We start from the raw sequence: 15,487 nt of genomic DNA on the forward strand, positions 1-15,487 counted from the left end.
AATAAGAGAAAAAAGTATTCATATATCCTTTAAAATGGAATAATTTTTTTTAAAGTTAGAATAAATGATTTGTTTAGTATATTTTTTTTAGTATATTGAATATAAAAATAGAATATAGTATATAAAAAAAATAATATTTAATTATTTTTTATAATGTTTAAAAAAAATTTTTTTAAATTACCATTGGTTGGAATTTTGAAAAAAAAAAGAAATAAAAATCATGATTTTCAATTTTTTTATTTGAATAATATAAATGTAATGAAATTTTAAAACATCTATTGTTAAAAATCATATACATATACAAAATTTTATCGAAATTGAAGCTATAAATCAAAAAATATAAAAATTTTCAAAAAAAATATTTATTATAATTATAACCCGAAAGTTGTTAAAAATTGTAAATTTCAATATTTTTTATTGTTTTCGATTTTAGTAAAACTTTATGAATATAATTGATGAATGAATTCTTAGATTTAATCTAATTTCTTAGATCTACAAAAAGCATTTTTTAAATTTTTATTATAGACTCAAATAAAAAATCATGATTTTTTTTTTCTCCAAAATCAATATTAATTTTTAAAAAAATATCAATATTTTTTTTACATATTACACAAATAAATTAATTATTCGAATATTTAAAAAAAATTCAAGTCTTCCAATTTTAAAAAAGTTATTTCGTTTTAAAAGTATATGAATATTTTTTTCTTTCACTATATATGTTACATATATAAATAATAAAATAATATAACAAAAAAAATCCTTATAATTTCTATTTAAAGAAACATTTAACATTTTAATTTATTTTAATTTTTCTAATAAAATTTTAGCACCTGGATTTTGTTTTGACTTTAAAATATTTATCATTGGTTTTAATTTAGAAAGTATAATATTTCCAACAGACATTGTTTCATTTTCTAGTAATAATATTAATAAAAAACATCCTCTATTGCATTCTATCCATTTTTCTATAATATTTGTTTTTAAATAATTAATTAATATTTCTCCAAATGTACATTCACTTTTTTTTTGTAATTCTTTATCATTTTGTATAAGTTTTTTTAACATCATATGTAAACCTGCATGTTCAATTGGTTTATATTCTTCATTTCCTTCTTTGATTTTTGATTTTAAGTCTGAAATAAATATAGCAACAGCTTCAAAAGCTCTTTTTAATTTTTCTCCAATACCTATTTTCAATATTGCTAATGTTATCATTGCAATAGAACTATTAGATATCCAAATTGAAGTATTTGTAATTACAGATTCTAGAAGTGAATCAGAAATTGAATATAAAAGTTCTTTTTCTCTTACATTAGCTGGTTTTTTACTTATTACATTATTATCTCCTTGCTCCAAATATTTTACTATACTGGGAGCAAAATAATGGGAATTTCTTCTAGCTATTAAATACAAAATTACATGCTTTCCATAATCATTTAATGCTATATCTATCAAATCATTTTGTATTTCTGAGAATATAATTTTTTTGATTAAAACAGTATCATCTACTGAATCAAATAATGCTAATAGTATTAAATATCCATGTTCAGACATCGAAATAGTTTTTATATTCCCTTTTAGAGATTTCATAATAATTTTTCTATCTTTGTTTGTACCATGCCATATACATATTGCAGCAACTTTTGAACCAAATTTTGTTCGAGACAATTCCATTATTGAATTTTTTAACATAGTTATCATTTCTGTTCTATCTTCAATGGAACAATCATTTAAGAATTCTAAAAGAACGCAATGCAATAAAGTGGAATTTAAAAATTTCTTATTTAATATTTTCATTAAATTTCCTTTTACTGCAGATAATGTTGCTGTTTTCATATCTTCTGCAATTTTATATGTATCAGATAATGTTTTAATTTTTTTATCTTTAGCTTGTTTATACATATCACCATAAAATTCCTGTTTAAAATATATTTTTTCTATTTCCGTTGCCCATGTTGAATAAATAACTTCTAATAATGATGCAGATACAGAATGACACATGAATCTTATTACATTACCATAAAAAACAGAAATAGTTTCATGTCTAATCTGCTGAGATCCATATTTTAACATTGTTTTAATACAGTTTTTTGCATATTTTGATTTAATCATAGACGAAATTGATGGTTTTAATTCTTGAAAAATAGCTTGTCGAATCTTTGCATCACAATATTTAAGTATCCACTGAATAATTCGAGACATATCATGTGTAAGTATTATTCTATTATAATTATTTTTTAATATATTATGTGTTTTTAAAATTAGCTTTTTACGTTCTAATTTTGAACAATCAGATCTACGAAACTTTTCACTAAATTGCTTTGCTGTAATTGTTATATTATAAATATCATTGAAACGTTTTGCTTTATATTTTTCTTTAAGTTCTTTTTTTTGTTTCTTAAATTCTATCCAATTAGGTTTTTCTATAGAGTTTTTTATTTCAAATTTATCACTTATATTTCTACTGTGGTTTTCTTTGTCATTTTTTGTCAAAGTTTTTTTGTATTTTTCTTCTGTTTTTTGAATTTTAAATTCATTACTTTTAATCTTTTTTATATTACTATTTATATTATCATCATTATTTTCTCTTTTATTTTTTTGTAATTTTGATTCGCTGTTAATTTTTAATTTTTGTATTGTCATTTTGTAAATTTCTAAAAGTGAAAAAAATATAAAATTAAGAAATTAATGATTTTTAATTTGTTTATTAATGATAAATTATTTTTGCAATTTTAAACAATAAAATTTTAAAATTCATAATAATTAATTAATAATACATAATAAATTAAATTAAAAAATAAATTAATTAGTGAAACAAAATTAAAAATTTGATATATTAGATTAAGATTTCTTAATATAACAATATAACCTATAAAAAAGAAAAAAGATAGAGTTTATATCAAAGTTTATAATTAATTTTAATAATTATTTCATGTTAAAAATTTGTTTAAAATTGTAAAAAAATATATATTATATCGAATTACTTAGACTTTACTTAGACTTTATTATTTAAATTGACTCCAACACGTGTACACTATTCACACGATTATTTACATAAACCTAAAACTATATAATTATATAATATTTATAGTCGAATGTTGAATTATCACATGTAAACAAAATACATAGTCAAAATATAAGAAATATAAAGTCAAATTCACAATTCTAAATGCAGTTTTCCTGATATAATTTAAAAAATTAAAATTATTTTATTCCATATTAATTGCTTGACTTAACTTAATTTGAAATAGTAAAATTTTTAATTTTTTAAAATGTTTTTATGAATTTTAACATACAAAATCATAAAAACAACAGTCTTAATTATCGAAATTTAAAATTTTTATTTAGAAATTATTAACAGTTAAATTTATTTTATATTACATTAAAATTTTTCATTTTATAAAAATTTTTGCAAGCTATGAAATCGTATTAAATTTCTATTTAATTCGATAAAAAGAAATAATAAGAGGAACTATCAATCATTTTAAATAATGAATTTAAATTATTATCTAAACTCAATTCAAATTAAATCATGTGTTAAGTCATCATAAGATGCATACGAATTAAAATTTGATTTAAATTAAAAAATTTCAATCTAATTTAAAATTAAATATGATTTTTGTAAAACAATAAAATGTTAGAAGATAGTATCGATAGTGATTTACGAATTATTCTTACGTGATAATATATTTGTGATATGATATATATGTGATAATATATTTCATCAGATAAATAATGGTATATTTATTATAACATTAATTTTATTATATGAAAAATATTACAAAAATATTCATTCAAATTTAATTATTTTTTTTAAATTATATTGTCCAAAGAATACAAAAGTTTTGAAATGAAATTTATGATTAAAACTTATTAATATTTAAAACATATTAATATATGAAATATATTCAGATTTATATCCAAAATTCGATCTAATTTTATTATAAAAAATTTATTGTTTATTATTATGGTTAGGCTTGACTATTTATATTTGATTCACTTAATTTTATATTAGAAAATACTAATTTTATATTAGAAATACTACTAAAAAACTAATAGAAATAATGATAAATAAATAAATAATGAATAATAAATAACAGTCTAGAATTTATATATAGAAAAATATAAAAAAAAATATAAAAATATATAAAAAAATATTCAAAAATATTAATATTCCAAACTAATCAATGATATTTAATATTTAATATTAATGTAATACTATATTAATATAATTAATTTTTTAATAAAAATCATAAAAATATTATTGTTGATTGATTATTTAGTATCTTTAGGCTGCAAATTTTTTGAAAATGGCTTCAATCAAAAATATTCATAAAAATTTTAAAAATCAAAATATTCTTTGTTTTCGATCCATTGGTCATTTTTGCGCGGGAAAATAATCTTGTGAACAAATGCAAGATTATTAAAAATATATATTATATATATACATATAAAATATATAGAATAGTTTGTTGTCGTCACTATTTGTTAGCAAATTTTCATGTAGCGATTACAATAATATGTAACTGTATAAATATTAGCCTAAAAATTTAATTACATATAAAGCTAATTATATAAATAAAGTTTTATTATATACTAAATATATATATATATATATACATAAAATTATATAGGCAAATACAGATATAATAAAATTATAAATTAACTTTTCAATAAGAAGTTATGAATGATTATCCAATCAACATGTTTGAATTTCTACAACCTGTCGTCTGATTTTGTCGCTTTGACTTGAATCATACTCTTGTTTTTACGACCTTCAAAGTTTGTCTTTGTAAAATAGAGGTCATATTTAAACAAAAGATATTCTTAATTTTTATTAATATATTATATAGTGAATTGCATTAAATTATTTTTATTAAGAAATACATTGTAATTTGTTTTATATTTTATATTTTACTAATTTATTACATATTATTTCATTGTTTTTGAATAAGAATTTAATATATATTTTATCTTGTCTTAAAATAAAAATACGCGTTTGCAGAGTAGTCAGGTATGAAAACTGAGAAAAATAGTATTTTCAAAAAAAATAATGTTTTCTAAAATGTTATAAATTTTTATACTGCATGTTTTTATTATATAAAGTAAAATATTAATTGTGATTTTATTTGTCTTTATTAACCCGTTATATATTATATTTAAATATACATATAACATTTAAATTTTAAGTTATTTGTAATTGTGTATTTGTATATAATTTTTATAATTTTGTATAAAAAGTTAATTATTTTTATATTGTTATATCTATTGTAACTTTGATAACTTTATATTTTTTTTAAATATAATAAAAATATTGTTTAATATTTTTAAAAAATGTAAACAATAATAATAATAAATATTTTTAAATATTATTTTAAAATATTATATATTTTATATGTAAGATACTTTATCTTTTAACTATTTAGATGCTATTATTATAATATTTATATACATATATATAAGTAAAATTTTATATATATTAAAAAATTATTTTATTTAATCAAATTAATTCAAAAATACATTATATATGATATAATATATAATATAATGTAAAAAGTAAAATAATTTTTTAAGTATTTATTTTATCTTATTTTAATATAATATATAAAACAATAAGCATGATAATAAGATTATATTATTCTTGTTTCTTCTTAAAAAATTGATTATATTAAAAACAATTAATAGTATTTTTTTGTATTTAATCTTTTCCTTATTTATTTATAGGTAATACAACATAAAGTAGTATTTGCTTAAGTAAAAGCAACATATAGCTATAATAACATAGTGCTAATTGAAAAAAATCATTGCCTTTAATAATAATTTCAGCTATATGATTTATTTTGAGAATGGGTTCCATACTTACAATAAGCTATTTCTTTTCTGATGCAACAAGGAAATTGATAAGGAAACTTAGGACTATTTTCCAATGCCTTTACAAATATCATTATTTAAAGTGCCTTTATTATTATGTAAGTTTAGATGTAATAATGATGTATCTTCATAACCTTTTGTATTTATATTATTATATTATTAATAAATGTAATTAGAGTTAATAATATATCATTTTAATGTCTTTATATAACATTTAGATAATATAATTATATAAATAGTTATAATATAACTATACATTCTAATCAAAGGAGGTATTTTATTACATATCAAATGATTATATTCAAGCTAATATTTCAATATTAAAATAGTACTGAATTATTGGAAATAATAACACTTCTATTAAATTTATAAAAATTTATAATAGTAGTAGTAGATAGATAAAAAAATAATATAAATATATATATAATATAATTGATGTTATGTAGTATGAAGTCTATTCTATATTTATTGTTACAAAGAGGTAATCTAAGCATATAGAATGAAAATATCTCTAGGCTTTATGCATGTTCATACAGCATAACTTTGTAATATAATATTATGCTTTTTGCACGCTTGCTAACTGCTTTGTGCTGATAACTTATATTAAGGGACTCGTGAGCTAAGTGTTTATCCATTTACCATATTTGATGTGTAAGTACTACTATCTTGAGAAAAGATTTTTATTCTAAAAGATATTATAGATTTATAATTTGTAAATTTTTTATTAATTTATTATTGATCTATTATATTTTTTGTTGAATAATTATTTTTATATCTCTATATGTAAATTATTTATTTTTTTAATTTAAAATCAAAAGTGTTTATAATTAAAAAAAGTATAATTATAATTATATAAATTATTAATAAGAAGCAACAATTGTAAACATTGAAAACAATTGCAAAAAATAATTTTGAAAATTTAATAATATTGTTTTAAAAAATAAGTGTTTGTGTCTTTAGGCAGTGGTTAAAAATATGTCAGAACACATGTCATCAACTGAAAGTCACGAATTTGAACAAATAAGAGTTTTAACTCTAAATAATGGAGAACATCTTGATGGTATATTATATAGATTAAAGAAAGGTATGTAAATTTTATACAATTTTATTTACAATATTGATAAAAGTAAATTTAAATAATTTTTTAAGAATTAAAATAATAAATTAAAATAATAAAATTAACAGGATGGAGAGTAGAATTTCGTTTAGGCGCTTCTCTTCTTGGAAGAACTGTTGATCTTTTTATAAATTATCCTTTAGGAGAGAATAAAAAATTTGAAAGACATACATATTATCTCTTAGAATGGATTAATGAAACAGCTAATATATGTTTATCTCTAGCTGGTTCATTTCATTATTATCTTATAGATCCTAAGTAAGTATTAAATATAAAAAAATTTTATATTAACACAATTTTAAATTAACATTAAATCTTTAGTTCTGAAGGTATGAAGCCTATTGCTTCTGGATATCTCCTTGTAGATCCAGAACTTAAAATAGGGGAACATGGGAATGATTTACCATTAGATTGTATTCAATGTCAAACTGTTCTTGCAAAATGTTTAGGATCATTTTCTACCTGGGAAGATAAATTACTAGTCGCTAAAAATTCTGGATATAACATGATTCATTTTACACCAATTCAGGTATATTTAATTTATTAAATAATATTTTTAATTATTACATTCAATTTATATTTGAGGAATATATTTTAAGAATATATTTTAAAATATATAGTATTTTACTTATAATTTATATTTTAGGAATTGGGATATTCTAAATCTTCTTATAGTCTTAGTGATCAATTAAAATTAAATCCTTCTTTTAATGATGATAATAAATCAATTACATATGATGATATTGAAAAATTAATTAATAAAATGCGCAATGAATGGAATGTAAATATATAATTTTATATATTTTATAATTTGCTTATAAATATTTTTGTAAATTTTTTTGTAAATATTATGTATTTTAGATGTTAAGCATCTGTGATATTGTTTTGAATCATACAGCAAATGAAAGTCCTTTTTTGGTATCTCATCCAGAATGTACATATAATTGTTTGAATAGTCCTCATTTACGTCCTGCATATATTTTGGATGCTGCATTATTTGAATTAACAGTGCAAGTGGCTGCTGGAGAATGGGAATTTAAAGGCATCCCTTTGATAGTTGAAACTGAAGAACATTTAAATGTAAGATAAATAGATTAAAATTAATATTTAATAATAATTATGATGCATTATATATGCATATTAATTTTTATCATTTCCAGTCAATTCGTCATGCACTTCACACATATTTTTTGCCGCTTATAAAAATACACGAATTATATATAATAGATATTAATGAAACTATTGCTGAGTTTTTGAATTTAGCACGAAATCAAATGCCTCAAGACATCATTGAATCATCAAAAACATCAGAAGATATTAAAATAATACAAGATTCAAAATTTCGCAGATTAAAAGCAACTATAAATATGCAACTTGCTTTACAAAAATATAACATATATAGGTTAATAATTAATATTCTAAAAAAAATATTAATTTTATAAAATTTTGATTTATTTAATCTTCTTTTTTATATTTTTCAGAACTGATTGTTTTGATGAAGAGACTCGTTTGAAACGTTGTGCTGAAGATTTAAGAAAAAAATTGCAGGAACTTAATAATATAATCATTAATGAAATACAAAATCATTTAAATGCTGCAGTTGAAAATACAATTGCTGGTATAAGATATTTTAGAGTGCAAGTTGATGGACCTAAACTTAAAGAAATAAGTGAAAGAAATCCACTAGTTCCTAGGTATACTATTATATAGTATACTATATAGTATACTATATATATATATATATATATATATAGTATATATATATAGTATTTCTTATTTTATTATTATTTTTATATAAATTAAATTAGAAAATGTATTATTATACTATGATTATGAATATGAACATAATTTTCAGATATTTTACTGATTATGGAACACCTAAAACATTAACTGAAAGAGAAGCAACAATGTATTCAGATGCAGGATGTTATCTTATGGCTCATAATGGATGGGTAATGAATGGCGATCCTTTAAAAAATTTTGCAGATTCTGATTCTAATGTTTATATAAGAAGAGAACTTATTGCTTGGGGTGATAGTGTAAAATTGAGGTACTGCAATTGTTTTTGGAATATTAGTAAGAAATTATAAAATTTAAATCATTAATATGTTGAATTTGTTGTAGATATGGAGATAAACCAGAAGATTGTCCTTTTCTATGGCAGCATATTAGTACATATGTTGAACAAACAGCTAAAATTTTTGATGGTATTCGATTAGACAATTGTCATTCAACTCCTATTCCAGTTGCAGAGGTATATTTAATTTTTTAATATATAAATGCTATATAAATTTATGCTTTTATTAATAAATTTTGAATATTTTATATTTAATGTACAGTATATGCTTGATGTTGCTCGTCGTATCCGTCCAGATTTGTACGTTGTTGCAGAATTATTTACAAATTCAGATCAAAAAGATAATATATTTGTTAATCGTCTTGGTATCACTTCTTTAATTCGAGGTATATATATTTTTATTTTAAGTTATAGAATTATAATTATTTGTTGAATTTATTAATCATTTTGTTATTACTTCTTTAATTCAGGATATGTATATTTATTTTGTCATAAAATATATTATTAATATATTAAAATTAATATATAAAAATTGTAAAATATTATAAAATATTAATATATAATATAATTATTATTAAAATAAAAAATATTATTAAATATTATTTCTTTTTAAAATAGAAGCTATGTCTGCATGGGATAGCCACGAAGAAGGTCGATTGGTATATCGATATGGAGGTGAACCAGTCGGTGCATTTTTGCAATCGCGTAAACGACCTTTAGTACCAAGCATAGCACATGCCCTTTTTTTAGATTTAACTCATGATAATCCTAGCACTGTGGAAAAACGCAGCGTATTCGATTTACTTCCAAGTGCTGCTCTTGTATCAATGGCAGCATGTGCTAGTGGTAGTAATCGTGGATATGATGAATTAGTTCCTCATCATGTAATTTAATTTTATATGATTATATTTATACAATTATTTTTATAATTTTATATAATTATTAATTATTTTATTTAAATTTTATTAAAAAGTAATTATTTATTTTATAAAATTATAATAATATAAAGAAAATTATTAATAATATTAAAAAAAAGAAATATTTATTAATTTTTATCAATTCTTACAGATACATGTTGTAGATGAAACAAGACAATATTCATTTTGGACAGATGATGAATGTTTGATAGATGGTATCAAATTTGTAGGTTTTAAAACTGGTATAATTGCTGCAAAGAAAGCATTAAATGATTTGCATTATATTCTTGGACAACAAAAATTTTCTCAAGTATATTATCATAATTCATAATATATATAAAAAGTATTAGTTTAATATTTCTGAAGTATTAATTATTAAATTGACAGGTATTTGTTGATCAAATGGATAATGATATAGTAGCTGTAACAAGACACTCTCCAACAACTCATGATAGTGTAATTTTAATTGCTTTTACTGCTTTTAAACATCCTGATCCTAATGCTAATGATTTGAGAAGACATGTGAAACCATTACGAGTGGAAGGTGTAATGGAAGAAATTATTTTGGAAGCATCCTTATGTCATGTAGAAGCAAAGTAAGAGAAATTAAATCAGTAATATTATTTATACATTTATTTTTAATATTTATATTTTATAGAAATATTTATATTTTAGAAATGATATCTCACCTTTCCATTATTCTGAAAAATATGTACGAGATGAAAGTTATATAAATGGTCTCTCAGAATATATTGTAAATCTTAAAGAACATATACAAATTTGTGATTCAGAAATTTTGGAAAAAGTTGATTCTGGTGATCCTAAAATAACTCAACTTAATTTTGTAAATTTTCAACCAGGTTCTGTTATTGCTATTCGGTAATATTTAATTATACATTTTTTTTTATAATATTTATTTCTAAATTTTATATTTTATATATGGATATTAATATATTTTAGTGTATCTCTTCATGCTAATATAAAACCAGCTCTTGCAAAACTTCATAATACTATTTCAATAATCACATCCCAAAAAAGTTCAGACATACGCGTTATTGCTTCACGTATGGATTTGATAGATTTAAATAAAGCTTTATATCGATGTGATCAGGAAGAACGCGATGAAACTTCAAATAGATTTGATGTATATAATATTCCAGGTTATGGACCACTTGTTTATGCAGGATTGCAAGGTAAATTAATAATATAAATTATTATATATTTATATATTTACATTTTTTTTTCTATTATTATTTTAGGTATTATTTCTTTATTAGCGGATATTCGTCCTAATAATGATTTAGGTCATCCAATGTGTATTAATCTCAGACAAGGTAATTGGTTAATAGGTAAGTGGTAAAAGAAATATTAAAATCATTTCATTTTATTTTCAAATAACATATAATTAATAATTTTACACAAATATGTAGATTATACTTGGCAACGGTTAAAAGAAGACGATGGAACAAAAGCACTTGGAGAATGGCTTGAAGAAGCTACTGAACCATTTAAATTAATACCTCGTTATTTAGTTCCTAGTTATTTTGATGTTATAGTTGTAAACGTTTATATGATACTTCTCGAACAATGCTATAATCTAATGTCAAGGTATTTTATATTAAATATTCATTTATTTTTTATGTTTTATTCATTTATAATTATTATTCATTATTAATTATAAATAAACTAATTTATTTATAATTATTAGCTTTGTGAAAGATGGTTCTACTTTTGTCAAGATCTTATCTTTGGTTTCAATACAAATGGGAGGAGTAATAAAATCAGCTCCATTACCAGATTTGTCACCAAATATAGATTCTCCTAAACCAAAGATTAAACAATATAATGACGAAAGTGAACAAATATGTATGACATTATCTGCTGGTTTACCGCATTTCACAACAGGATATATGAGAAATTGGGGAAGAGATACATTTATTGCTTTAAGAGGACTATTGATATTAACTGGCAGACATACAGAAGCACGATTTATTATTCTTGGTTATGCTGGAACTTTACGACATGGTCTTATACCAAATTTACTTGATAAAGGAAAGAATGCTAGGTGAAGAATAGATTTTTATATATTTTAATTCATAATTATTATTGCATTTTTCAAATAATTTTTTTATGTTTCTTTTTTTTAGATATAACTGTCGAGATGCTTTATGGTGGTGGTTGTATACAATTCAATGTTATATACAAGAAGTGCCAAATGGTTTAAAAATTTTAACAGATAAAGTTTCAAGACTGTTTCCAACTGATGATTCTCCTCCATTACCCGCGGGACAAGTAGTATGTACAAAATATTCATTATAAATAAATTATGTATATTAATTATGTATATTATTTATTCTAAATTTCACAACAAATTTTCAGGATCAATCATTACATGATGTTATTCAAGAAGCTCTTTTAGTACATTTTCAAGGACTTTGTTTTAGAGAAAGAAATGCTGGAAAACAGATTGATGAACATATGACAGATCGTGGTTTTAATAATCAAATTGGAGTACATCCAGAAACAGGATTTATATTTGGTGGAAATGATGCAAATTGTGGTACGTGGATGGATAAAATGGGATCTTCTGAAAAAGCTGGTAACAAAGGAAAACCAGCTACTCCAAGGGATGGTTCAGCTGTAGAAATAGTGGGTCTCAGTAAAAGTATTCTTAGTTTTTTAGCTGAATTATATAAACAAAATCTTTTTCCTTATGGTAGTGTGCAAAGAAAAAATCGTGATGGTAAGAAATAAATTTTTTTATATTTATTCATTTTATTTTCATTTTTTTTAAAATATATTTAAAATATATTTAATGTTTATTATAGGTTCTGTTGTAACATGGAGTTATAAACAATGGGCAGATAAAATTTCATTAAATTTTGAAAAATATTTTTATATTAATGAAATAGCAAAAGAAGGAGAATTAAATTTAGAACTTATTCATCGGCGTGGAATTTTTAAAGATAGTCATGGAGCAACACAAGCATGGGCTGATTATCAACTACGACCTAATTTTCCAGTTGCAATGGTTGTTGTAAGTATTTAATTTTTATATTTATTAATATTTTTAAATCATATATATAATTTTTTTATATATTATATATTTATATATTTATATGTATATAAATATATATATTTATTATATATATATATATATATATATATATATATATATATATATATATATATATATATATTATATTATATTATTTTGAAAGGCTCCAGAGTTATTTAATCCAGAACATGCATGGACAGCATTAAAAAAAGTAGAAGAAATTTTATTAGGGCCACTTGGAATGAAAACATTAGATCCTGCAGATTGGGCATATAATGGATATTATGATAATTCTAATGATAGTGGAGACACTAAATTAGCTCATGGTTGGAATTATCATCAAGGACCCGTATGTACTTTTTAATATCACATTAATATAAAAAACTCTAAAATAAAAATAATATAATTTCATCTATTAGGAATGGATTTGGCCTATAGGTTATTTTCTTCGAGCTCGATTGTATTTTGCTCCATTAATTGGTGGAAAAGAAGAATTATGCCGTACAATTGAATCAACTGAAACTATTATTTCTCGACATTTTATAGAAGCATCTACAAATCATTGGAGGGGTCTTCCAGAACTTACTAACAAAGATGGGGAATATTGCAAAGATAGTTGTAGATCGCAAGCTTGGAGTGCTGCTTCTATCCTAGAAGTTTGTATATGTGCTGATAATATATGGTAAAATATATTTTATTATATAATTCCATTAATAATTGATATTATATTTTTAGGTTCTTTATGATTTACATAAAATCAAACGGGAATTGCATTCTGAGGAGAATGAAAGAACGAATTGATATAATTTTGCGTGTGTTCACCACCGCCAATTACACTTAGAACATTTACGATTAGAAAAAGAACGTAGTATTAGAAAGAAATGTCACGATAACAAATGGCATATATTTAACGCAGCTATAGAAACACCGAGCACGGAAACACACGCATTTGATATTTCGCACGTAGATAAAACTAACATGCCACCGTGCAAATTTATAAAGGCTGATATGACACCTACAAGTGATGATGTTTTTTTAATTCAAGGACTTAAAGAAAACGAAAATCAAATAGATATCAAACATGATTATATATCACCTAGTGTTATTAATAATTTAGAAATAATTGAAAGTATATCAAATACTACTGAGTTATCAATGATAACGGAAAATAAATGTCATAAGTCAGAACAATTCATATATGGAAATGAACCTTTAAAATATGAAAGTAAATCTTTAACCAAACTTAAAGATAATATAAATGATCATACTTGTACAATATTAATGACACCAAATACAGGGGAAAGTAATGCAATGACAAAATACTCATCAAAAATAGATCACGTTTATGAAGAAGTCAATGCTCTTGAATGTGATATTATAAGTTATTACGAAAAATATAGTCCTACGACAGCAAAAACATTAATAAATACACTTTTTCTTCCTCGATATAAAATTTGTAAACAATGTGCCAATTTACAAGGCAGTCCAGTATATTCTGATCGTTTGATATATGCAAAAAAGCCATTATATGCAAAAGAAGTATATTTATTTCAACAGAATGAAACTTTATATTTCAGATATTCTTCAGAAGATAATAAATGCGACAATACATTATTTTTACAATACGATGATATTCAACATTGTTTATTAGTTTATAATTATTTAAAAACTAATGCTTCCAGTATATTTTATTTTTACGGCCCATCACGAGATGTATTTGATTTGAAAACAACATTAAAACCAAATATTTTTATTATAAATAGTAATACCAGAGGAGTAGTAAATACAGAGTTATATCATCGTTGCGCAAGTAATTTTTATACAAGAATATCAAATAATGGCATTATACCTAAAGTGTTTCATATGAATCATAATAATATTTTAAGCTCTATAAAACATATTGGATACGATACTGATTTGCAAAACTGGATGAATTATCGTAATGATATTTTAAAATTGCATAATCTCAAACAAGATGATGTAATTGATCATCGTGCAAATAGATCCAGTTTATTACTATTAGAACCTCTATTATTAATGCCAGAATTAGGAAACTCTAGGTATAGGCACGGAAAAAATCGTATTTCACAATCAGAGCACATAAAAATAGTAAAGATAATAATTGCCTATACTCTTTCTTTTTTTATTTTAGCAACAATCACTTTTTATATAGTTTATTTTACATAATTATATATAGTTATTTTATATAATGAAATACGTGAAAAATATATTTATTTCACATAATAACTATCAAGTTCAATTAAATATTCATTTATATTAATTAAAATTATGAAATTAAGAATTATATTAAATTTATTCTTTCATTTTTTATATAGAAAATATATTTTAAATTTAATTTTATTTATTTAAAAAATTTGCGAATTTTTATGAAACAATTTAAATATTAGTTCAATTTTTTGAAGTGTAAAGTTTTTTATTAAATGTGT

The 15,487-nt window shown here is 21.6% G+C and overlaps 2 protein-coding genes across 2 annotated transcripts; one reads left to right on the top strand and one right to left on the bottom strand.

Moving 5' to 3' along the window:
• Positions 1-798: 798 nt before the first annotated feature.
• Positions 799-3,127, bottom strand: LOC725197 (protein penguin). Its single transcript, XM_016915571.2, has 2 exons — positions 2,996-3,127; positions 799-2,654 (listed from the first exon to the last, which is right to left on the bottom strand). Exon 2 carries the CDS (start codon positions 2,641-2,643, stop codon positions 799-801), a length of 1,845 nt encoding a protein of 614 aa, XP_016771060.1. The 5' UTR covers positions 2,644-2,654; positions 2,996-3,127.
• A 1,744-nt stretch (positions 3,128-4,871) lies between these two features.
• Positions 4,872-15,264, top strand: LOC411488 (glycogen debranching enzyme). Its single transcript, XM_016915600.2, is given in 26 exon segments — positions 4,872-5,014; positions 5,827-5,969; positions 6,832-6,955; positions 7,057-7,246; positions 7,310-7,517; positions 7,635-7,769; positions 7,850-8,068; positions 8,149-8,390; positions 8,470-8,682; positions 8,844-9,038; positions 9,113-9,242; positions 9,328-9,451; positions 9,684-9,949; positions 10,134-10,292; positions 10,370-10,578; positions 10,658-10,861; positions 10,943-11,175; positions 11,242-11,331; positions 11,413-11,590; positions 11,691-12,047; positions 12,130-12,277; positions 12,362-12,725; positions 12,811-13,019; positions 13,204-13,389; positions 13,460-13,696; positions 13,776-15,264. Coding segments are annotated over 25 exon segments (6,195 nt in total). The 5' UTR covers positions 4,872-5,014; positions 5,827-5,846; the 3' UTR covers positions 15,228-15,264.
• The last annotated feature ends 223 nt before the right edge of the window (positions 15,265-15,487 follow it).

The sequence above is a fragment of the Apis mellifera genome, linkage group LG12, assembly GCF_003254395.2.
Source record: "Apis mellifera strain DH4 linkage group LG12, Amel_HAv3.1, whole genome shotgun sequence".
Classification (NCBI taxonomy): Eukaryota; Metazoa; Arthropoda; class Insecta; order Hymenoptera; family Apidae; genus Apis; species Apis mellifera.